This window comes from Notolabrus celidotus, chromosome 9, assembly GCF_009762535.1.
Source record: "Notolabrus celidotus isolate fNotCel1 chromosome 9, fNotCel1.pri, whole genome shotgun sequence".
Lineage (NCBI taxonomy): Eukaryota > Metazoa > Chordata > Actinopteri > Labriformes > Labridae > Notolabrus > Notolabrus celidotus.
In genome coordinates this window covers 19,495,854-19,522,283 of record NC_048280.1, presented here as the reverse complement: position 1 = coordinate 19,522,283, position 26,430 = coordinate 19,495,854, and the positions used below count along the sequence as shown (strand labels likewise).

General features: G+C 39.7%; 1 protein-coding gene across 1 annotated transcript; it reads left to right on the top strand.

Annotated features, from left to right (window-relative positions):
• The first annotated feature begins 1,451 nt into the window (after positions 1 to 1,451).
• On the top strand, positions 1,452 to 26,133 carry LOC117818589 (huntingtin-interacting protein 1-related protein-like). The gene is given in 44 exon segments (XM_034691534.1): positions 1,452 to 1,868; positions 12,187 to 12,246; positions 12,248 to 12,280; positions 12,282 to 12,350; positions 12,660 to 12,698; positions 12,700 to 12,720; positions 14,344 to 14,424; positions 14,544 to 14,620; positions 14,821 to 14,882; positions 15,468 to 15,575; positions 15,578 to 15,604; positions 15,786 to 15,794; positions 15,797 to 15,842; positions 16,212 to 16,308; positions 16,409 to 16,427; positions 16,430 to 16,453; positions 16,456 to 16,547; positions 16,549 to 16,575; positions 16,696 to 16,751; positions 16,888 to 16,960; positions 18,457 to 18,640; positions 18,730 to 18,818; positions 18,919 to 19,035; positions 19,128 to 19,229; positions 19,457 to 19,651; positions 20,474 to 20,624; positions 20,807 to 20,893; positions 21,015 to 21,085; positions 21,087 to 21,123; positions 21,320 to 21,372; positions 21,374 to 21,454; positions 22,901 to 22,937; positions 22,940 to 22,954; positions 22,957 to 23,009; positions 23,106 to 23,164; positions 23,430 to 23,460; positions 23,601 to 23,663; positions 23,830 to 23,930; positions 24,365 to 24,470; positions 24,774 to 24,897; positions 24,978 to 25,046; positions 25,135 to 25,287; positions 25,290 to 25,357; positions 26,125 to 26,133. Coding segments are annotated over 44 exon segments (3,159 nt in total). The 5' UTR covers positions 1,452 to 1,784.
• The last annotated feature ends 297 nt before the right edge of the window (positions 26,134 to 26,430 follow it).

Below are 26,430 nucleotides of genomic sequence, written 5' to 3'. Positions count from 1 at the left end.
AGGCCAAACATGAGAGACAGAATCTCCTTGTGAAAACACGTTATCCTCTAAAGCAGGGGTTCCAAAACTTTTCAGCCCGGGACCCCCAAAATATAGGTGCCAAAGACTTGTGACCCCCACTGTCCCTCAAAGTGATTTAATGTGGCTTTATTTAGCTGGTCTGCAGAAAAGTAGCCTACCTACAGTATATGAGCATGTGGCTGTGTTTCATGTGCCCTCATGAATTAGCTTACTGCTACTGATGCTTTTGATGATTAACTGTTCACTAACCCTAAACTTAGGAGTCATCTGGCAAAAAGAAAAGGTAGAAAACTCATTACATTTTCTATTTTCAAGGTTTTATTTTAAGTTTGCTACTATTTTTGTCTAAATATATTTTTTTTACAATAATGGGTAAAATGTACTGTATTTAGATAACTTACAAAATAAAAAACATTCTGGAAGACATCTCACACATCTCATCTGGGGGTCGCGAGACACACTTTGGGAACCCCTGCTCTAACAGAGGAAAGGATTTATTTCACACAAAAATAAGGTGAAGGGATAAAATGACTGTTCACATGTTTTAAAGCTGTTGAATAAATGAAAAAAACAGAGGGGGTGAAGTAAAAAGTAGCAGATGAATAGCAATAGCACTAAATTTGACAATTGAAACACAATGAACTTGAGACACAATCATTATTTTCTGACATTTTTGCATTTCTACACACTTAGAGTGTGCAGATGCCTGGCTTACCTGCTGTGATTAATCCTAAACCAATACACAACATGGTGAAACATGGTGAAGCAGCGTTTAGTCATTATGCACCACATATCTTGAACACACTCCCTGAAAGCTGTAGGTCCACTCCAACTCTTACCTCTTTTAAATCAAAGATTAAGACTTTTTTTAATTGCCACATCCTTCCTATCTTAGCTCATTTTAACTAACTTTAAATGCTAATTATAATTTTATTTTTTAACATATTTCTAACGTTTCTTTTCTATTTTATTATATTTGTCATTTTAGTTGTGCTCTTTTATACTAGTCTGAGTGTTTCCAATGCTTTTAATGTAAAGCTCATTGAGTTGCCCTCGTGTATGAAATGCGCTATCCAAATAAAGTTGCCTTGCCTTGCCTTGCCTTGCCTTGGAATACACTTTTTCAATGTGAAAGCCCAGGCAGTATAATTCACCCAAATATAGGCTCATCCTCTGATTTTGATCTGAGCTTCATTTCCTGGTTCAGGCCATGTCACTGCTCGGTTGTTATTGTAAAAGCAGATGCAATCTCCGGATTAAAAGAGAGAAAAAAATCTGAAATAATCCTCCTGGGTTTTGATTTCATTGACGTGACGTGACGTCACTGTTTACAGCCATACTGAAGAGTGACCAAAAACACCGAAACACTCACAAAGATGATCTCAATCACTTCACATGTTACATGCAGCTGGAAAAAACCGACATGCATGTGGAAGGGGTGTCTGTGGAAGAAGTAGACACACGGATAATGATGGTGATTATGAAGGTAATGATGATTTCGCCAACCTTGGGGGAGGATCCGTCAACGTAACGCGGCGCGCACACGCTCACTCACTTTGCATTCGCTCTTCCTCCTTCAGCCGCGATGCTCCCTCAGCACGAATGAAGCCGCAGTCTGGAGATGCTTCATACACACACACACACACACACACGCAGCGCCTGGGCTGGAGATAGGAGGAAAACGCTGATATTTCCTGTTCGTTTTGTTGGATTTAATTTGAAGTATTTTCTCCAGCGGAATCCGTCGCTGTGAAAACTCGAGGATGCACACTTTAAACGCACGAGTGAAGAGCAGGCGGACCGAGGCCAGCCTGGGAGCGGAGAGGGAGCATTTTGACAAACGGCAGGTAATTTCATGAGACATTTAATTATGAATGTTAGGTGATCAGCTTTTTCTCAGACCTGCTGTGGCTGTGCTGCGTGCCCGTGCATGTGTGTTTGTGTGTGTGGTGTCCACAGGGTACACAACCGCATAGGCCACATTCTCACCTGACAATCTTCCCCACAGAGGAACATCTCCTGAAATGTTGAATTCCAAGAGATGTAACTATTTTTAGCATAATGTAGTCCATCCTTTGTACGGCCACAACATTCATTCCTCATAGTGTGTATCTGTATCACGCTGATCTCGTCCTTCCTGTTTGACCACCTGTCCTCCCTTACAGACATTTCTGTTTCACCAGACCTCTTAGTGGATGTAGTAATTGTTTTAATTTTGTGATTTTATCCCTGTGGAATACTCCCAAATCGCGTCCAGTTTCTTCTGATTGTGAACACTGAAGGAATGAGGAACACACACAACAGGTGCTTTGTGGTTTCTGGCTGATTCCTCAATGCAGTCATCCAAGTACACCATGCTCTTTACCACCATCATGCATGAGAGGAATACTTTAATGTAGACTGGACTGTTGAGTGAATGTTTGAATATGTTGAAGATGATCAGTGGGTCATGGAGCTGCTGTTTGAAATAAGACACACACCCTATTTGACTTGGAAACATGAGACTCAAACACGACCTAGTAACTAAACAAACTGTTAAACAGCTGCCTGAGTTCAGACATACCACACTTTCAGTGTTTTGTTATCTGAAATGGGATGTGCCCTATTTGCTTTGAAAGCACTAGGCAAGAAGTGTCTCTAAGGTGTTCAAATCCCTGCATTTCTGTCCTCTTTACCCCTCATCAAAATGAACAGAAGTAATTATTGGCAATATTTTAAATATTTCTTCAGACGTGTTTCATTTTTCAGCATATCTGTTGATAAGAACCAAAAATGGTACCAAGTACGGGCACGGTACTAGATTCAACACTGGTCTTTGTTGCCACAATAGTTCACATGCTGTTCGACAAATCATTTGAAAGGCATGTTGTGTGTGAAGGGCAAGTTTTAAAGTGTCAGAGTTTAGTCACAATAAAGTGAAACTGGTTGGATTGATTGCCTTGAGTGGTTGTTCTATGACTGACTAATTGAGCAGTATGCTAGTTGGATGTGTTCTCAGGGCAACATATACAGTTGTGCTCATAAGTTTACGTACCCTGGCAGAATTTATGGTTTCTTGAGTAGTTTCTGTTGTCTTTATGATATAAAAAGAGTAAACACAGTTGATTGATAAAAAATTTGCTTTATCCAATTACTAACCATGACTGAAAAAAAAGTGTTTCTCTTATCATTCATATTCTCTGAAAAATGGCCAAAAAAAATCACAAATTCTGCCAGGGTATGTAAACCTATGAGCACAACTGTAGATACACTGGGCAGTGTGTGGAAAAATTCTGACCCATGGTTGGCCAATGTCTAACATTATGAAGATAACTGATTTGATTGCCTACCAGTTAGTATATCACTGCACAAACAAAGGTGGGAAACATAGACTGTATAAAATATGGACGTAGTATCCATGATGTCATCCATCTGTTTCTGAAGCGCTGTTTTGAGGCCAATCGTCGGCGGGAGCCATATTGCTGCTGTCGAGCCAGTGTGACGTAAAGAGGCGGAGTTTGAGCCTCCTCGCCAACAGCTACAGTGTTCCCGCAGGCAGCTGTGCCTCTCATTGGAAGACTTGCGATCTCAATATCTTCAAAATTGCCGCGTTAGAAAAAAATTCCCTCCCCATACAGTGTGAGGCGATCGAGAAATTAGCTATCCAGACTACACTCATCTTTTGAACCAGGCTGTAAACATGTTTATTTCTGCTGTAAAGATAATCTTTTTCCCATTCATTTGTATGTGGTTTCCGGTACTTCCGGAGCCAGCCTCAAGCGGATTCTTGATGAACTGCAGCTTTTTTTTGCCTTTATGATGGGTCAGCTGAAGAGAGACAGGAATTGTGGGGAGCAGAGAGTGGGAGAAGACATGCAGCACATGGTAGCAGTCAGGATTTGAACTAGCGACCTCTGTGACGAGGACTAAAGCCTCTGTATGTGGGGCGCTTAGACCGCTAGGCCAGCAGCGCCCCAGACAACTTTTAACATTTACACCCATACACTTTAACAAAAACATTCTAACATTGTGCTCATTACATTAACAAGACAACCTACATTACATTTGAGCAGAGATGGTGATCATTTTCACATTAATACATGTATAATATTCCCCTAGCAGCTGTTTTCCTGTGCCATCAGCCTCAGTTTGGGAGCTTCAGATGTGATTGTGGAGTTGTTCAGCAGTGTTCAAGGTAGCAAATCCCATAAACTTACAAAATCTGATAATTTTTTACAGTTTAGCTGCTTCCATCAGCAACGAAAACACAGGTAATGATTCAAGTCTGTGGTAGATTTAAAATTTTAAACAAATGTAATGCGTAGTCTCACAGGAAACCCCAGGAATGATGTTAGCAAGCTAATGGTAACTTAAGCAAGACTTTTGTAGTAGCTGATGTGACCAGCAGCAGGTCCATAATTATCCAATATGTTGTTTTTTTTAACTTTGAAACAACAGTGGCTGGATAAGGCTAAATAAATGAAAATAAAAATAAGGTAATAACTGTGTTGAGGCCACTGAGGAGTTTTTATGGAAACTTTACTGCATAGAAGAGCGTCTAATTAAATGTCCATGCCTGAGGGGAAGAGCTTTTGATCTCATTGAAAGTGAACCACCAGCCAACATGGTGGTCAACATTCCCCATCAAACTGTTTTACCCATTGTAGCAAAGTTTGTGATCATGTTTTCATGTTTTTTTGGTCTCTGATTTTATTCAAAGTTTGAATTACTTGTATTTAACAAACATAGCAGTCACAATTGAATATAGAAACATATTATGAGGCTCAGCTAGCTTTGTACAAAAAGAAAAGATTCCACTAGTCAGGGCCTACTTTTTTTTCTTAAACACCAGTAGAACATTTCAGAGCCTGTACTTTAAGAAGAGTTCAAGTTTAATCAATGTGTTCACCAAAGTCTTTTTATATACTGGTACCTGTACTTTTACTTAAATAAAGAACATAAGTAGCTTTTTGAACCCGCCTTATTGTGGGCCATATTACACTATACTGTATTGATAAATGAAAACAACTGATTCAAAAAGTTAACAATACATCTTATGAATGATTAAATGTTACTTAAATTATAACTGCTATTTTTGGACAAGGCTGCTGTTTGTGTCTGTCTTTATTAGATCAATATTTGCTGTTCATTCCTCAGTTCTGCTGATTCATCCAGCACGCAGACTGAAACTCCTTTCGTGTTCTTCACTCTCTCCTGTGCTCATTGCTCTTTATGTCGTCCTCGGTACCAAGGTGCAACGTCTCACACAGCGTCCAGTGTGTGTGTGTGTTTGTGTGTGTAGTGTTGCTTTCCTCTGCTCCTGTTGCCTGAGTGAGTGCCCATGAGAGAGGGAGGGGGATGGGAGTACTGGAGGGTAAACACAGAGAGCCTGTGAGTGGGAGTGAGGAGAAAATAAAAGTTCTGTGGTTATAATTGTTTAACAGGCTAATATAAAGTCAGTTTTTACTTTTTTTTTTTTAGATTTTTCTGATAAAAATCTGAAATCTGTATTTTTTCTGCTTATTACTGCGCCAAATTCTTATAATTCTTATAAAACATCTATTTTACGTTTCAGTGTAAAGTAGAGTACAATAGTACAGTGTGTATATATGTCATTCTGATGCATAGTTTACACCATATGTTATCATATACCCCTGTATTTACATTAGTCAAAGTGAAAATCACAATGTAACCATGATACCATGTGCTTCAAATGTAAATGTCAAATGTGTACGCTATTTTATGACCAGGCTGATAAAACAGCTCATAATTGTTAACATCATGTTAATCACAAGCTAACTCACCAGCTCTGTGATTGGGGGAAAAGGAAATCTGGTTACTGAAGAACACTTGTCCTTCTGTTAAATATCTTTCAGAATTCATAATTTAATTAGACATAAAAGCAATACATAACTCACTTTGGAAGTAAGTGTGTGTAGCCTTTCAACACTTATCATTTTTTTATTCTTAAAATGTTGTTCAATCTGTACTGAAATATACTAAAATGTCAAACTTTGTACCCTTCAGTAACAAACTATGATAGCAAGAAAATCTGAGGAATTATACCTCTGTAAAAAAAATATATATATATTACATATGAAGAGGTTTTTTTTTTATTTTTTATATAGAGTGTGCTCAGATTATGTGCAGCGTCTATCCAGAATAGTTAAATGGAAGACAGGACGAGGTATCCAGTGCAGGCTCACTGTTTTTAGTTTAGTGCTTGTGTTGATGTGGGAGAGACTGAAGGAGAGGAGGGCGTGAAACAAAAGGAATTTAATGAAATACCAAAATAACCTTGTGAATTAGTGGATCTGAGAAAGAACATTATAAAGGATAAGATTTGAAAAGTGATTCAAAAGCATTCAATTCGAAAACAGTGTCCTTTATCCGAAACTCTTCACTTTATATCATTTCTTTCTAATGCAAGTTAGTTGAATTGTAAGCATTTGTAGCGATCCTCACCTCATGTGTTTGTGAGCTGTGGTTAATTCTGTTTGTGTCCTTGTCAGCCAGATCCACTGCAGCAGTCTGTTGAATTAAGCTGATAAGGAGCTGCAGTGAGTGCGCTTGTCTTTCTTGCATTGTGCTTAGCAAAAAGCAGCTTTGGTGAAGCACTTGACTTTAACTTCACACACTGAACCACATCAGGATTTTAAGGCTCAAAATACATGCTGTTGGAAGGTGGCAATGAGAGGTAAGCAGTAAGGTAGAAGGTATTAATGCAGACTGTGCAGTCAGTGTGTGGCTACAGTAATGCTAGCTGGCAGTAGACCTTATGGCGGACCTGGGGGATTACACCAGGCTTTCCCTCCCTCTCACTTATTTCTGCTACTTGGAGGATTTACTGAAGCTTGAACCAGATGCAGCGCTAACTTGTCCGGCTGCCACACAGTGACGGTTGTCAGCATGTCTGGAAAGCTTCGAAGGAAATTTTCTGTTAGTAAAACCTTTGGATTTGATTTGGTTTACCTTTGACCTTGGCCCAAAGGAGATGGTATCTGTGTGTATTTGTGTTTGTGTGACCTGTGTGTTGGTGGTTGTGCGGCTTGATCGTGACACTCGTATCGTGTGTAGCTTAGAGCCTTTTCTGTCTTACATGGGAAGTAGAATGATAGACACTTGGTGAAGCATATTACAACACAAAACTTCAATAGTGGATACTTCAATGGAATGTTGCTGCCATTTTAAGTCAACTTGTTTTTTCAGTGATTAAGATCTACACAGATATTTGTTAGCCTATAAACACAAATTAATGTTTAAGCTTGATGTGCTGCTTTTCCAGGTGTATATTGAACATGCTCTGTGGTACGATTTTTTTACTTTGATATTCATCCCACAAAGCTTTACAAGTTTCAACTCAGGTTAATCAGATTTTTTTGTCAATGAACTCAGTTTGTATATTTCATTTGAACCCTGATGGGTTAGTTTGCATTCCACAGAGTGACAGCCTGATTTGTTTCGCCATTGTCCCTGAAACAGATTTATCTATTGCTATTTATCACGTGATTGGGACGGTACAGGATAAAACATCATGATATGAAAGGTGTTCATTCCTTACTGTAATTTTTGCTGTAATTACTGTGCCTGTAAATGTTGGCTAACTAACTGTAGTGTAAGTTGGCTAACAGTAATATCACCTAGCTAGGCTAATAGTAATGTTAGCCAGCTGTATTAGTTTCTTTGACTTAAAGCTGCTGTTGGTAGTCGTGATATAAACATCAGTTCGGAGAGTGATTTTGAATGTCAACACCACCCCTCCCCCCTCTGCTGTCGTAGCCCCGCCCACAAAAGATTGTTGTGCGCGTTCTATGAGGAAGTAGTGGCTTCCCATCTAATCAGGGTGAAGTAGTGGGGCCGCCACTCGACCAATCTGGACAGAGGATTGGAGAGTAGCTCTGATTGGTCCGTCATAACGGGAACAAGGGGAATAATAACATTGCTTGATAAAAGGCATTGGAAAACACAGAGATTTTGTGATAGTCTCAAATTACTTCACATACTGATGAGTACCGTTAGCTATTATGACCTTTTCTCCAAACCCAGCAGAAAAAAGTACAGTTTTTGACACCATTCCTACCAGCAGCAGCTTTAAGTAAGGTGTCTTTAGCTACCTTCTGTGTCATCAGTTATGCTTTTTCTAACTTGGTTAATCTGGTCAAGATTTCCAGTCTTTTTAGTTGTTTTTTTTTGATGAGTTGAGAGACTGCATTTTGTCACTTTCATGAGTTTGAATGCTTCATAACTTAGAAATTAGCATTACAACACAATAAAAGCATTTGAGCTTCAAATCCTGAGTGATATCAGAAAAAAATGGCTGCTAAGTTTGTTGATGTAGCCTGGAGCATGGGCAGGTACATTGGAGCTATCATGTGCTTACTAAACAGTTTTCAGTATTTGTTCACCTTCACCTCTCTCCTGTCATTGATGCACCCTTCTTCCTCTGCCCTCCTCGTCATCCTCGCCCTCTCCCTGTGCTCTGACTGACAGGCATCCCTGAATGTACTATGAGCGACTCCCTGCAGCCTCCCTGCTCAGCGGCCATCTGTTTGAAGCCTCAGTGCCAGCCCCTGTGTGCCAGAGCGCGGCCCCCATCCAACCCAATCTTCTCCCCCAGCTGTCCGCCTTCCTCCCCAACAAACCCCTCATTGTCACACAGGCCTGCATGCTCGCCCATTGCACTTGCCCTGAGGTAAACGAGCAACTAGCAGTTCATTTGCGTCAGAAGTTTGCAGGGGGAGTCTCCCATTAACCAGTGCACCCATCCCTCACTATGAACGCCACAGTAGACCTTCTGTGCTTTGTTGCATGGCCATGTATGTTGTAGTATGTAGGGCTGTGTATGAGAGGGTAACTAATCACAGCTTTTTGTAATGTATTAAAGAGGCTTTTACTGGGTTTGGTGGGATTAACGTCCCCTGCCACTGATATGTGATCATGTTGCAAAGAAAGATGTGACATAGATACTAAGCTTTTGTTTGAAGTTGAGACCAAAGGAACAGGGTCTCTGATGCTATCTACAACTTCTACAACTTATTGTGATGCATTTTACGCAAGATTGCAGATTGGAGAGCATATTTCTTTTAAATGATCTAGCCTCGGCATTATGAGATAATTCCAGGAAATTATGTGTGATTTACAAAAAAACCTTGCAGGACTGGTTAATTGCAACACCTCAGTGGAACAGAGGACTGTTGAGGAGAAGTTATTCTCTGCCCAAATATTTTTTGCACACTTCCTTCCAACAAAACACAGCATCCATTTGTCACCAAAGGCAGGACACACCAAACTGTTTTTAAGCCTCAGCAAGCTGTGGATGGTGTCTTGGTAGTCCAGGGTAATTGTTAAGTCTAGCCTCAGCTTTGATCAGTGTGTAATTGTTTTGGTTTAGTGAGATGATGATTAGGATCTCAAAAGGCAGTGTCATGGGCACCATGTTGGAATTTTATCAAGAACTTTCCTCTGCTGTGGATAAAGATTTCAGGACAAGGTTTTATTGACGATATAAACACAAATTCAAAAAAAGAAAGGAGAAATAGAAATAGAAACAATCCTGAGGGACTTTTATTTCTTCTTTTACTCACCATTTTCAACAGCCTTGTAAATTTCAGTTAAAGTAAAACCTCAATCCAAAAAAAGTTGGGACACTGTAAAAATCATTTAAACCCTATATTCAATTGAAACTTTACAAATAAAACATACCAAATGTTGAAGCTGAAGAATGTTGTTTTATGAAAATGTATGCTTATTTTACATTTAATGCCAGCACAAGTTGGGGAAAGGAACAATTAAAACACTGAGCAAGTTGTGTAATGTAGAAAAGAAAACACCTAGAGGAACAATCTCCTAACTAATAGGTTAATTTGCAACAGGTTAGTAACATGGCTGGGTATAAAAAGGGCATTCCAGAGAGGCTGAGTCTAACATATGGAAAGATGGGAAGAGGTTCACAATCTATCAGAGACTGCGTGAGCAATTGGTTCCACAATTTTAGATTACTGTTCCTCAGAGTAAAATTGCAAAGAACTTTGTGGAGATCATCATCTACAGTAAATAATATCAGTAAATGATTCAGAGAATCTGAGGAAATCTCTGGACAAAAGGGACAAGGCCTAAAATCAATGCTGGATGGCCTTGATATTCTTGCCCTCAGGCAGCACTGCATTAAAAACAGACATGAGCCTGTAGTGGAAATCACTGCATGGGCTCAAAATCACCTCCAAAGACCATTGAATTTGGGTTGTGTGAGTTTTGCGATCAATTCAGCCTCCTGTGCCAATGTTTGACTCGGACCAAAACCTTACTAGATCTTACTTGTGTTTTCTCTTTGAAAGTCCAAGGCACAGCCTTCTTGGGCCATTGTTGTTTGTTGGAATGTAGATGTATCTTAAGCAGCCAGACAGTTTGTGTTTTCAGATGTATGCACCTAAGTGAGAATATGTGCATCAATTGTGATAAGAATTACAGACAATCCAGAAAGGTCATTTTTATATAGAAAAAAAAATCTGCTCTTGTAGTTAAGGATTAAGAGAAATCAAAATTTCTTGCATTTTGGAGTTCTCCGCGAAATGTTTGGAATGATTGCGATAATAGAGAAGAAGCAGAGCAAAAATATTGAGAAAAGTTTCAGAGTGCAAAGTCAGTACCATGACAGCAGCCTGAGGCTGGATTCATTGTTTTTGCTCAACAGTTGGCACACATAACAACCTTCCTGGCTTACACTCTTTGTCTCCTCTCTCTGAGCTGTGAGGTTATTGGCACAGGGAATAACCATTAAAAGAGCACTCTATTGTAACATGACCACACAGGTCAATGATCATATGCTTTTTTGCTGTGTTGTTCTTCACCTGAGATTCATTTAAGTGGGAGAATGACAATGGGGACAATTATCCAGGTGTGTGGAGATCCAGACTCTGTCTGTTTGTGTGTCACTCCCTACCTACTCCCTTTTAGTAACACTTGTTATACCTGTTGAGCAGGTTGTTTGGAGCAGCTCACTGTGTGTCTTGTGACGATCAGTCTCTCTCAGGCTCATAATCAGGAGGATTTTTAAACATGATAACCTTTGTGGTCTTAACACTAAGCTTTATTAAAAGATAAGAAAAGCACCACACTTACATTTTAACGTTTCAAACAGCTGACCTAGAAGATACTTCAGCTGCACTAGCGTTGAAAAACAAGGTCTGATATATACCTCAGTTGAAGTTATTATTCTGACTGTTTTTAGTCAGTAAACATCTGGTAAACAGAAAGGTGAGAGCTGGACGTAGGTCTGTACAGCAGAATGTGTACACAGTGCAGAGTCATTTGTTTCTCCAATTCATTTTGTCATTGCAGGACAGCCTGTTTAACTCCTGCTCTTTGTGTAACCTCACGTTTGCTGCTATGTCTATTATAAGCCTCACAGGTGATGGCTGAGTGGGTGGAGAGGTAAGATGTACTAGTTCTGAAACTGATCCTCTTTTCTCCTCTACTTTCAGCTGAGCAGCATCAGCAAGCCATCAACTCAACGGAGACACCTGTGAAGGAGAAACATGGCACGCCGTATCCTTTTTAACAATACCAATGATAAATTGCCAATGACTCTGCTTTTCTGCAGATTTCACCTTAGAATCTGCTTTTGTATCTCATCTTGAAAGGTATTTTTATATATCAGTCATTATGTCACTCTTTGGACAGAGAGTAGATGTTTTTTTTTTATTTATTTATTTATTTTTTAAGTTATATTTTTGGGCTTTTTGCCTTTATTTGATAGGATAGTGAAGAGAGACAGGAAATGTGGGGAGCAGAGAGCGGGGGAAGACATGCAGGAAATGTGTCGACAGCCGGGAATCGAACCGGCAACCCCTGCGACGAGGACTATTAGCCTCTATATGTGGGGCGCTTAGACCGCTAGGCCACCAGCACCCGAGAGAGTAGATGTTTTTGTTATTGTTTACGCTCTGTATCAGTACTTTAATATGCACCGATAGATCATGATGAAACAGCATTCAGAGTATGTGCAGTGACTGTCCTCACTTTGATGTATTTCTTCTAGAGTTTTAGTTTGGGATCCAACCACAGAAGTGACAACACAACAGTGAAATTGTGGCAGCTTTGCTGGATGTGTAGATCAGTGATGTTGTTGAATACAAAAGAAGAAAACTCTTACACTTCTGGAGACCTAGTTATATTTTTCGCCATCAGCCCTGTATCCTTAACACAACAACAGGGATCATTCTCGGAACTCACAGGGAGAAGGGGGCCTTACACCTTCTGGTCCTACGCTCTGGGATTCCCTTTTGGCCAGCAGTTCCATCCTCAGCTGGAAGTTCTGCCATGTACTGCACAAAGTCCTACGAGATGGACACGTAATGTATGCCATAAGTACCCCTCCCTCCCTGCTTTTACTATCTATGCATTATGCTGTAAACCCATAGCTGGGAAGTCTAACATTTCTGCATAAACACTTAATATTACTCTCATAACTGAATGTTCAATGACTTATTTTATTCGTACAGTAAGGATTCATCTTAAAAGCAAATTCTTTTTTAAATGAACCAAAGCCCTTATTTTCAGGGTGAATTTTCAGTTTTAGTAAGAAAAAATGTTATGAGTAGGATTTGACTAATGTGACTGAGTGTTACTGGAGTCATCAATTGAAGCTCTCATCTGCACAGGTCCTGCAAGACTGTATGAGACATCACAGCTCCCTTGTTTGAAATTGGGAAACTGTGGGGAGTCTTGGCATCTTTTTTACAATTACTCAGTGAAGTGTTTGAAAAAATAATCATAAAGAAATTGATTCAAAAGTAAGCATAGACAATATAAATGTGTTTGACTGGATTTCCTGTGTTGCCTAACATAAACATAATCTCCGTACAGAAATGAAAAAGAAAGCTTTGACTTGATGATACTGATTTTCAGAGGTGGAAAGTAACTAAATACATTTTCTCACACTGCTGTAATTTAGTTACTTTTTTTGTGTACTTTTACTTTTTACAATCTGTAAATTTTACTCTTTTCTGTGAAAGGTATTGGACTGGGCTACATTTTACAGAGCCTCGGTTACTGAGTTAAAAAAAAAATGTGAATAACTGATTTTGAGATTGTGGAAGTCTGATGCTGTGCCTTCATTTGAGATGTGGCTGAGAAAGCTGGGCGAGACCATACAAATGGAGAAGCTTAGATTCAAGTTTGCAGGAAGGATGAGAGTATTTGATAAGGCATGGGGACCAGTTCTGAGACATTTTAAGGGGTCTGGGGGGAGAATGTCGGTGTGGGCTGAGAGATTAAGAATAAACCAGAAACACTGATGGCTGTGTGTTTCTACCTGTTTTACTCTGTTATTTAATGACTTGAATTTTCTTTATATTTATTTTTACCCTCTAACATGAGTCTTGATTTTACATCTTTTTTTTGCTGCTCATCATTATGTACAAAATCTGCTAAATAATATTCATTATTATTACTATGATTGTATGTTCTTTTAGGCCCCTCTTATGTTATTATAAGAATATGGAAGAATATGATTGCTTCTATTTGTCAATGTGAACTGCATACAATGATATTGTGCAATAATAATATTCTTAATTATTTTTTTAAACGCTAATAACATACAAGCTTTCTATCAACAGCATGAAAACCAGCTGATTATATGATGTCTGCACTGCAAAAAGCTCAGATCTTACCATGTGAATGTGTCTCAATTATATGCAGAATATCTCATTACACTTTTTCAAGCCACATTGACATGACAGACCACATATGGATCTTATTTTGAGATATTCTCAGCCTAATTTTCAAGATCAGTGAAATTGTATGCCATAGTGTTTCAAGAAACATATCAACAACATTTGGTTGCTTCATTTGCAGCCATTTTACTCTTTACAATTAATTAAGTCTTTTATTTTTGGCTCCTAATAGAAAACCTCTCTGCACAGCCAGCTAAGACTGGAGTGTGCAGGGACCATGCTCAAAATGCAATCCTGACAAAAGACACTGCATAAAATATTCAGTAACTTCACCCCGCATAGGTGCAGAGTCAAAATCACTTCACACTTTAATGCTGTTGTTTATATTACAACAGTTAGTTTGGGAAAATATGCTTTTACATCTTACTCTCACCAACCCCACAACCATTCGTTAAAAGGTAGAACTCAGCACTTTAAGTATATTTCAAATCAAGTATTTTTTTCTCTTACTTATTAGATGAACAGACTTATACTTTTATCATATGTCATTAAAGTAAATGTACTTTTACTTGAGAAGAATAGTTTAGTACTCTTTCCACCCCTACTATTTTTTTAAAACTCTGTTTCAACTTTATTCTGACTTTTCTGCTCCTGTGAATTTCTTTTTTAGAGCAACCTCCATGACAGATATGGACAACTCGTTGTTCTGTATACCAAGCTGCTTTGCACAAAAATGGAGTTTCATGCAAAGGTAAAACCATCCTTTGCCATCGTTTGTACTACATGATATTTTCAAATATGCATCTAATGGAGGAATAGGCAATATGTGTATAGGAATAAAACCCTGGCATCCAAAATATCCTTCTGCAGCACTCAGAAATCCCACCGAACCTGGAGGTGACAGATGAAGTCCTGGAGCGCACTGCAGGAACTGATATTAATAATGTGTGAGTGTACAAATGCTGCAGAAAGAAAGATTTTTATATTACATATATAGCCCTGTATCTCATTCAATGTCAGTCATAGCACAAGCATTATGCTATCAAAATTTAAAAAGAAGCTTGTTTGATTTCACGGTGTCACATCATGGTTGTGTCTCAGTGGGGCCTCTTTCTGCCTAACAAAGGTATCAACTTCTCTCCTGCAGGTTCCAGCTCACAGTGGAGGTGTTTGATTACCTGGACGGAGAGCTGAAGCTGGCCGAGACAGGTGAAAACAAAACTCCTCCCACCTTTTCCCTGATATGGCTCTTCCAAGGAAGAGAAACTTGAGCTATAGAAGAGGGCTGCTAGCTGCTGACATTATCTATTTATGCATCAAAGCCAGGACCCCATTTCAGAATGTGTTTGTAAAGGACAGTTTTTCTCAATCACATGACCCAGTTTTAACTCTCGTTTTCCTGTTTTCCCTTAATGTGTTCTAAGTGATTAGGAAATGCCTGCAATCAGAGGACATTTAGTTGGCTTCCTTCAGTTAAATGTGATGGTATGCCTCTCCCAGGCCTGTGGGGCAGAGGCTCCGGATCACATTTCAACACCATGAACACATTTTGCAAAATTACTCTGAAAGAAGTGAACTAGAACTTATATTGTTGATGTGTTTTTTCAGTCTCTGAAATATGCTTTGGAGTCATCAGAATTAAAATTCCTCACCAGTGATAGGCTTGTTTCAAGACAGAATGTACCGTGCTACCTCATCAGTGAGTTAGATATTTGTGTCACATTTTCAGCCTCATTTAGGCATTAAGGAATCTTAACATTTTCTCTGTGCTCCTGTACCTGATCTCTCTTCTAGTAATTCGACAGCTCAACACATCCATCGCCATCTCCACCCTCACATCAGGCCAGTGTAGGCTGTCTCACTCATCCAAGTTACCAGGACGCAGTCACCTTTACCACTTCACGTCAAGCTGCTGTTCAAGCTGCATGCCTGTAAGAACAATTTTAACAAAGCTTCAATGTTCTGGATTATTTTTTAAATGCTCCTTATCCTTGTAGTTCATTCAGAATAATTACGTAACATATGCATTTAATACAGACTTTTCTTGAGATCGTGCATGATATGTCTTAAAGCATACCTTATTAAAATGTTGCACCATGTCTGTAATGTCAGGTCTCCCTGCTGAACTTTACAAGGACACCGTGATCGTTTCCATGACCAGTTTCACAGGTAGGTCATGTTTACTTTTAGGCCATGAATGGATAAATACATCAAGCAGATATAATCACTTTATTGTTTAAAGGAAGTGTGCAGACACAATCCTGCCTCACCCATTCACCCATGCACTTAAAACAGATGCAAATATGCCCATTGCTGTGTTTCCTTCCCCACCCTTTGTGATATGTCACTCTGTGTCACTGTACTACACTCAGATTATGTAACTGAATTGCTTTTTTTTCAATTAATTTTTCCGTCACATTTATTCATCCAAAAAAGATTGAACATTGGTTACATTACATAGTAGAAAATAACAGAGATATTGGTGTGTGATACACATGTAGTATTTTCACATGAATAAAAGATGAGTGTTACAGTAAGTTGTCGTTTCTTTGTCCCACAGCCTAAGACCTTCTTCAACAGAGCCAGAGACATGATGTACTTCAAGAGACTGATCCAGATCCCAAAGCTGCCTGATGTAAGAGCACAGAGGGGGATGTCTTCAGTGCTGAGTCACAGCCTGCATTTCAAATGTCAAAGACATTTACATAATCACCTTCTCCCTCTTCCCATGTCAGTCCCCTCCGAATTTCCTGCATGCGCTTCGCTGGCCAAGCATGTTAAGCTGTGGTGGTGATCCCTGATGAGTATGAACCGGAACAACAAGATGATGATGATGATGAGCCCGAGCCACTCATTGAGGTCAGCGACATTGCCGACATCCAGCATGCAGTCACAGCCACAGGTGAGACACGAGTCACAGATGCATGAGTTTAAAATATGTATACACCAGTTAACTCAATGACTTGTATAGAATAAATCATATCCTATCCGTTTTTTCAATTTATAATTTCCCTTTTTTCAGCAACTGGACATATTTGATCAGACGTTTGGACCTCCAAATGGAGGCTTCGATGACAGGTGAGCATTATTTTACTATAGCTACTATTAGTAAAATACTTCTACTATTACTAGTTTCACGTACCACTCTGTTAACATCCAGCTTGCTGTCTTTCTCTGCACACCATGACTATACTGTATGCTTTCTGTCCTGCAGAGATTTGCAGATTGAGAGTCTGAAGCGTGACTTGGATTTGTTGAGAGCCGAGCTGGAGAGGGTTAAAGCAGAGGTAAGGACTTTGAGACTGAATTACCTGTTGCTAAGGTTTCAGACTTTTTCTCTAACAAGGAGGAGACATGTCAGCAGATGACGTAATTATCTAGTTGCAAAAGAATCTGGGTCATGTGTGGGGTGGATGAAAATGCTGCTCCTAACGTGTGGAATGTGACAAGTAGCCTCTGAGATGAGTGTGTCCACTGGAGAGTTTTGACATCATAAATTCCAGCTTACAAAACTTTTCCCTTATTTTCTCTTTTTTGCTGTTATTTTGTGCTTTTTTTTTCATTCATTTTCTGGTAAAAACAGCCCAAACGAAAATAATTTGAAAATAAGATTTTACAGTGTCAAGAGACCATCTGGTGATATTTGTAAAAATAGTGCAGCCAGTAAACTGAAAATATAAGATTTTTTTTACAAGTTCATCAAACAGAGTTGCTTTGTTCATGAATATTTATAAGGCACCTTAAAATAAAACATGTAAATCCAAAATACTTTATAGCTGATGCAGTTGGTTTAGAATCAGCCCAGGAACAGGTAAAGTGATTCAGGGAATATTATAATTTTAAAAAGTAGGAATCTATGATGTGAAATGATAATGGTGTCACTTTAAATAGGTGTTAAGATCAAATCTGAATTAAAGTTAGGAAGAAACTGATGAAACAAAAAGAGACACCAGAATGATGATTAGGAGTGGATATACTGAAAGAAATATGGGCAACATCTGACTAAAGGTGCTTTTTGACCAAGCGGCAACCTCCGGTCTAAAAATATGAGTCCAATACGGAAGTGCTAAAAACTGCAGTTCATCGAGGATCCGCTTGAGGCTGGCTCTGGGAGTACCAGAAACCGCATACACACCAATTCAAACAAGACGATCTTTACAGCAGAAATAAACATGTTTACAGCCTGGTACAAAAGACGAGTGTAGTCTGGGTAGCTCATTTCTCGTTCGGCTCACACTGTGAGTGGGGTGAATTTTTTTCTAGCATCAATTTCGAAGATATTGAGATTATGAGTCTTCCAATGAGAGGCACAGCTGACTGCGAGAACACTGTAGCTGTTGGCCAGTGCCGCCTCTTTACGTCACTCTCACTCAACAGCAGCAATATGGCTGCTGCCGACGATTGGCCTCAAACAGCTCTTCAGAAACAGATGGGTGATGTCACGGATCCTACGTTCATATTTTTTAAAGTCTATGTTTTTGACAAGCAGTTCCAGGAACTTTTAGTACTTTTAGTTCCTGGAACTGCTCTTCCAAGAACTAAATGGTTCCTGTGGCCCATTGTTTTCTGCGTTCTGAAGTCTTTTAGAGATTATCCAAATGCAAATGAGGCCAGTGACATATGGAGTTTAAAGAGGGATAAAATTACGGGGGCTCCAAATATAAATTGAAATAGTCAAACAGAACTTCTATGAAGGAGACGACTGTTCCAAACTGAATTTGCACCCAAATATTATTAAGTTAAGTTATTATTAAGTTAAGTCGTCTCTTTCCTCTTCCTAAAGGCTCAGCGATACATCACTCAGCTGAAGTCCCAAATCAACAGTCTGGAGGCGGAGCTGGAAGAACAGCGTGCACAGAAACAACGAGCTCTGGTGGAAAATGAACAGCTGCGCATGGAGCTGGAGGCTACACGTCGCCGAAACTCGGAACATGAGAACATACAGTCTACCTTCATTGAAGCAGAAAGTGAGACATAAAGCCAACAGTTTCTGCTTTTGTCAGCAAAATGTCGTAACATTGATTTGATGATGCCATCATCTCTGCTTTCTGTGCAGAGCGAGCGCAGGCCACTGAGCAGAGGTACAATAAGCTGAAGGAGAAGCACACAGAGCTGGTGTCCAGCCATGCTGAACTACTGAGGAGGGTACAGTCACACTGCAGACCAGTCCACAGATGATTGCTTTTAATTTCATGTCAGTACCTGTTTGTGTGTGGTAACATTAAATGTGTTAATTTCCTGACAGAGTGCAGACACTGTGAAGATGCTGTCAGAGACACAGCAGACTCAGGACGATGTAGAGAGAACCAAACAGCAGCTGGCATTTGAGGTTGATCGAATAAAACAGGAAGCTGACATGAAGGTTAGTAGGACAACTTGTTACTTTGAGAAACACAAAAAAGTCTTCAGTTAGCAGTGTAGATGAATGTTCATGTTTTTTTCTTGTTACCCTAGTTAGAAGAGCAGAAGTTTGAGATGGAGAAGCTGAGGAGGGAGTTGAACGAGAAGCTGGCAGAAGTGACACGAATCAAGGCAACTCTGCAGAGCAGTGAGACTGTGAGTGTGCACTTCGAAAACCTTTGAAAGCTAATGCATCGTCATCTAACATTCAGAGTGTTCACCAGCTCTGTTTCTCAAAGCTTGAGGCTCTTCACACATTTCCACATTGACTTTCTCTCAGACACTCACAGCCATCTGCCTCTTCTGCACCCCCCCTTTTTCTATCTCTCATCCTGTCTCTTTATGTCTCTGTCTCTGTCTCCCTCTCTTTATCTCTTTGCTAGGCTTCGGAGCAAGTGAACAGCTCTATGACGGCTCTGCAGGCAGAGAAGGAGCGTCTGATGCGGTCAGTGAGCGAGAAGGAGGCGGAGCTGTCCTCTCTGCGGCAGGCCGCGCAGGTGCAGCAGTCATCGCTTCAGCAGGAGCGAGATAGGAGCAGCAGGGAGCTGGGAGAGCTGCAGGGCAAACTACAGGAGAAGGTCAGTCAGGACAGTGGAGCCCAGCTCAGCAGTATGAGAGCGCAGCTCCACTCTGTACATTTAGTTGTATTCAGCAGGATTTAAAGTCTGCCTCTTTAAGACAGAGAAAAAGTAAAACCCAAATCCTCCCAAGGGTGACATTGCATTTTTGTGCTTGAGGCTGGACTGCAATATCAAATAGTTACAAGGCAACACTCCCAGTCACTGAAATTATGATGTACAGATTATGATGAGTTCAGACTATCTACTATAGAGTGCACAGTCAGTTTTTATGGTATTTTAGAAAACATGCAGTGTCATGTTCTCTTCAGTCTGATTCCACAGTAAAGAATAAATGATATGGAGAAGACTTAAACACAGTTTTGCATTTCAAATGAAGGTAGCTGCAAGGAAAAGCTGTACAAAAATAAAGGACAGACTGGATCTGAGGCTGAGTACAGCAGGAAAAGTGTGCTGCTGCAGTGTAATCTGGAGTGTATGCCCTCGCTGAGTCATCTGGATTAACCTGTGCAGCACATGAACACAAAAACAAACTCAAGTGCTTTAATGCACACGGTTCTACCTACATACATGGTCTTTTTAGAAAAAGGTGTCCTGTTCATTGTCATAATGTAGCACACAAGTACAGTAGTGTATAACCTTTCCCCTGGACTCCCTGGTGTACTAATTGCACCTGAATTAGAAAGGAAATAGCCTTAATGTAAATCCTGCTATTATAAAAACTATCCTATTGGTTATAGTGGACACCACTTGGTGAGTGTGTGTTCTCCCATTCGGTATACCTGTATTCTAATATACATATCTGTATTTGCATGCATTTAGTCAAGTCAGGAGGAGAAGCTGAAGCAGAAGCTCCTAGAGGAGCAGTTTGCTCTGCTGCAGGGAACCATCACAGAGGCTGAAAACATCATCCAGGATGCTGTGGCTAAGCTGGATGATCCCCTACATTGTACGATTGCACCAGCTTCTCCAGGTCAGACCCTTACTGTATCATTCCACAGCAGACAAAACCTGTGAAGTGGTACTGACAAAATGTTGTGACTTAAATAACTTTAACTTCATAAAAAAACATAACTTTAACTCTTATATAGACTGCATTGTGTTATTTGAAGCTGAGGCTGATGTAGTTTTCAATCCTCTGTCCTCAAAACACAGATTACCTCATAAGTCGTGCAGAGGCCACCCTGGGCTCCTAAGACAAAGTGAAAAAGGGACATGCGGATTATCTGGGTAACATGAGGGGTAAGTCAAGTGTGCTCTGCTTTTACTTGACATGATCCACGACCTGACCTTTAGAGGCTTTTTAAATGTTTTTTTTGTTAACGTGGCTCCTTGCTCTATCATTGTTTGCTGTTGTATCTAGATGCTGGAGGGCTGCTCAGGGCTCTGACCCAATTCTCCCACTTGGCTGCGGATACAATCATTAACGGCACGTGCCACTGCACACATGGCGCCTACTGATCATGCAGACAGTAAGCATACTGCATATTACTTCCTTGGCATTGCACCAGCCATAATGTATTGTTTGTTATTTTTTTCCGAGGCCATTTAATTTACATTTCAGCGTTGTAGTGTCAAAACACAAATACTTCTGGCAGCATCCTGGCAGGAGTTGTTAGCATGCCGTATTATGGACCATTCTTGATTACTGTTTTTTACACTCCACAGAGCTGACAGAGAACTGCAGAGGCTGTGCCACTGAGAGTCTGCAGTTCTTCCAATGATTTGAAGTCCAAGACCTCACTCCAGAGGGCAGACCCGGCCTCATCCGCTTAGTTGTTCAAAGATCCTGAACTTGGGCCAGTGTGAGTGACACTAAAAATCAGTTTTCATTCTAACTAAAATGGTGCGTACACTGCTCTATGAATGACGTGGTGAAGAACTGAATCTGTATAGCAGTGTATAATTTCGAAGGGTTTTTATTGCAGATGCTGGGTCTGAAGAAGATTACTGTTAGATGAAACTATGATCTTTGTTAATGCCTCGTCTTTATCCATTCAATTGTGGTCAACATCTGTCCTCCTGCACTGCTACCAGGCTGTGGTTTAGTGCAAGATGTGCACTGTTCTTCCGCTTTGATTAATCATCAGTGCAGAGTGTTCACAGTGTGCATTGATCATATGTTGGTTAGCTGTGAGTAAAGAGACATAATTGCATTGTACTTTTTATCTAGCCTCTTTTTTACTATTTCAACCACAGCTTGAGACTGGGACAGTGACATAAATGTCTTGCATCCAAAACGCACCTGTGATAGGTTGGTCTCAAATTAGCCTGAAAAGGGATGAACTCTAACTTTACGTTTCAATCTTTTATGTTTATGTTTATTTATTTGCACAATTAAAAGAAATACACACAAAAAGAGCAAAGGTAAATAATATACTGTGCAGGAAGAGGCAGAAAACTCAGAGAGCTTATTTGAAGCCTCCACCCAAATAGTGTTCTAATATCAAAATTAATTAAAAATACAAATTGACACATTTAAAGACAATAGTTGATACTAAAATAAAATAACGTGGGAATATACAAATTTAACAATTAATATAAATACAGTTATACATCAACAGAATTCAAAATACGAAATATGAATATGATGTGTAAGAATACCTTTTCTGAGTATGTGGTTGAGCATGATGAGTATAATTTAGTAACAGTGGTTAAAAGTTTTTTCAAGCATCCTTTATAACATTTTAAGGATAAACAGTTTTTCTCCACATTGGAATAGATATTCCAGAATTTGCTGCCCCTGAAACGTATTGAGAATTGACTTCTACAAGTAAAACATTCAGGAGGATGAAGAAATAAAGTGTGACGAGTTGAGTAAGAGTGGACCTGTGTATTTAATTTGAAGTAAGACTTGAAGTGATCAGGGATATTCCCTTCACGTTGTATTTTATACAAAAAAAACACATATTTGAACGATATTGATGTTATAGATATTAAGAAGCTCGAGTTTCTGAAACAAAGGAGCAGATGAGATGTGTGGCTTCGATCGAGTTGCCATCCTGACAAAACGTTTTGTTTGCAAGATGGACAGAAAATCACAACTATGACTCAAGCTTAGTGGATGAGGAATATGGATACTGATGCACTTATTACTAGTTTAGCTTCTCTCTTGAAAAAGAAAAGATTCATTTAAAAGTTACACTATTGTGTTCATTATTTTACCAGTTGTAGTGTAGAGCGTTCCTGTAATATTCACTTGTACTTTTCTTCATAAATAATAAATGATTTTGCACTTGTTATTTCCAGGAGCTGCGTCCTAAAGGCATGGATGTTCGTCAGGATGAGCTGGTGATTTGGTCGATAAGAAATGGCTGCAACATCAGCAGCTATTGAAGAGGCTGTTCGTAGGATTGACGTAAGTGACTAACATCATGTGTGATAAGTTTATCTGTTACATTTTATTGCATATATATTTTAACGGATAAATGTCATGTTCAATACTTTTTTTTAGGAAATGATGAATCAGGCACGAAAAGACACCTCAGGGGTGAAACTGGAGGTTAATGAAAGGTTTGTTCATTTTTGACTCGTGTATCGTAATTAGTGAAACACCAATGTTGTAACATTAATGATGCTGTGTTACTGTTGTAACAGCATCATATGCTGAAGTTGAATTAACATCACAGCTCTCCTCTGACCAATAATTATAGAATGCACAACACAGAAATATGTCATTTTTCAGTGAACTTTTTACTGAAGAAACAAACCACAACACACAGCATTAGTCACAATATTATTTTTAAACCCCTACTATTTCTCCCTCTTGTTTTTACAGAATCCTGTACAGCTGCACCGACCTCATGAAGGTACGCCAGTGCAATGTGTTGTTGTGTAGCCTTCAAGTTGCCCATAGTCTACCTTACATAGGCTGCATGCATGCGATTTTTAGTAACCCGCATCAAACTAATTTTTTTCTTGTTTGTTGTTCTCTTCCTCTCTTGCACAGGCCATCCGCATGCTGATCATCGCATCCACGGACTTGCAGAAGGAGATAGTCGAGGGAGGAAGGGTGAGTCACACTGTTCTTGTTCTGAATCCAAAACTGACAGCTTGGTTTTTGTTCAAGAGCTTAACAGCTTAAGTTTTTGAGATCAAACTGAGAGATGCTTCGGATCCTCTTAGAAACAAACAAACAACTAAAAGGACTAATGGTTTTTGGTGTGCTTCTTGTTAAGGGGGCAGCTTCAATGAAGGAGTTCTATGCCCGAAACTCTCGCTGGACTGAGGGACTCATCTCGGCTGCCAAGGCTGTGGGATGGGGAGCCACAGAGATGGTGTAAGTTGAACAAGATAATGCAGTTTTATGTGTTTGTATGTCATCAGAAGTAGTTCATGTTCCATTTTAAAACTATACTGTCAAGTAAGTTGTTATTCTTGCTTTTAAAGTTTGACTTTTTTCTAGAGGCACTGCTAGAAATTGACCAACAGACACTCAACAGCAGCTCAAACAAACTATATCTCTTCTTGGTGTAGCTCAATCATTTGGAAAAGTAATTTCAGGCACCCAGTAATGTAACTTATTTTAAACTAATTCTGAAATGCACAATGTATACAAAGGTTGTTTATGGTTAGCTGGCTTTCTTTGATTACTGTAGTTAGATTAATCAAAACACTCCTCATTACACTTTATTGATGTCTAGGTGATATCTGCCATGCTACGCTGTGTCCTTTCCAGCTGAGTGGTTTAAAGTATAACTTGTGTCCTTACAGGGAGTCCGCTGATAAGGTGGTGCTGCACACGGGGAAATATGAGGAGCTTATTGTTTGCTCTCACGAGATCGCTGCCAGCACAGCACAGCTGGTCGCTGCCTCAAAGGTAATGACCTTATTCTAGAAAAATATGCCTATTAATAACTTCCAGGTACTTTTCTTACTTTAAAAATACATTACATTGTTGTATCCTCATTGCCCATATGCACAATACTTTTTAGGGAGGGAGTTTTATGTTTCTTCACCTAATTGCATTTACCTAAAAAACAATTTGGTGGCTCTAACTCACTTTTACTCATCCACTGCCTCACACTTTGACTTTGTGATTAATTCCTGTTGGATAGTTTTTTGTTGTTGTCATATCTAGGCTGTGTAATCTAGTGTCCGTCCTCTCCTCTTCTGCGCTCAGGTGAAGGCAGACCGTCACAGTAAAAAGCTGCCGGTCCTCCAGCAGGCTTCTCGCCATGTGAACGAAATGGCAGCTAATGTAGTGGCTTCAACAAGGACAGGCCAGGAGCACCTGGAGGAAAAGGGTGATTACAGTTTTATCTGTTAAATGATTTTTTTTTTAGACAGTGATGAACATTTGTTTAGTGACACTTTTCCTGTGCAGATACCATGGACTTCTCTGGTTTGTCCCTCATCAAGCTGAGAAAAGAAGAAATGGAGTCACAGGTAAGATGTGCCTTACTTTTTTATCCTTGACAGACCAGATACTTCTTAAAGTTTCATAAATGACCCTCTGTTTGTTTCCTGTCCCTCAGGTGAAGGTGCTGAGCTGGAAAGTAGCTTGGAGAACGAGCGGCTGCGTTTGGGTGAGCTGAGGAAGAAGCACTACGATTTGGCTGGAGTTCCTCTAAATGAGGTTCCTGAGGGGAACGGTGACACCTCCTCTTTGTCCAATCCTGCCACCATGTCACCAAAGGCAGCAAGCCGGCTATAATGAAAAAACCTACACTGGCCCAGAAACCCAACGTACTAGCCAAAAGCCCGGTAAGACATGTGAAGAAAAGACTACATGCTGTGTGTTAGGACATTGGTATTTGTTCAGAATACTCACCAAATGTTATCTGCACTGTTATACACAAGAGCTCGGATCCAATGTGTGCATACAAACCTTGCTTTTTATTCAAGGAGTGAGTTTAGCTTCCAGGTCTAAAACTGGGTGACACGACTAGTTGCAAAAAGAAGTATGGTTGTGTAAGTATATTAAAAATGAACCCCCTAAACACAGTTCTGAATAGCTGGTCTCATATTGTCTCAGATGCTACTTTTAGTCTTCTTAAATGTCATACTTAATTCTTAATGTACTTAATGTACTTAATTTGGGGCTGACTGACTGGTCACTAACATCACAACCTGAAAAATGTTGCTGCTCAAAATTTTTAAGTACTACATTTTTTTGTATCTTTTAAAAACACGCTGCCCAACTTATATTACAGCTACTATGAACTTTGATTTGTCCTTGCTAATCAAAGTGGCACTAACCTGAACTGATGAGCAGTCACTAACCCACCTCCAGCTCCACCCTTTTGTCCAAGCAAAGTCACTTGTGCCTTTAAAACCTTCTGATTCTGATTCTGATTCTGAAAATATGCAGGCTGTTGAGATGTGCAAAACTCCTCCATCACCCCAGGCAAACTCTGATAATGTTTTCCTTGGTTAACTACTCCTTTGGGAGTCTGATACAAGTTTTGGAAATGTATACATATTTGTCTGGTTGATAAATGCTTCTGTCTCTTTTCATTTGTATGTTGCAGTTTAAGTAATGCCTGAGCAGAAGAGGATTGGCCGAGAGCGATCACCTTTTTGTGAAGAGATGGTTCCTTTGAGTCATATGCTGACAATCCTCCGCTTCACCTCACTTGTTCACTCCTTTCTTTTTCTTTTTCCTGTTTTGTTTTGTTTTGCCAAGAAGCCTGACGTTTGACTCTTGATGCCTCTGAGGGAAATCCTATCTTTGCCCCCTATTTTAAAAGGTACATTGTGTGCCATCGTGGCAGAGCCCTTTTTATTTAAGTATTCGGAATCAAGAACAAAACACTTTTACTATTAAAAAATTATAA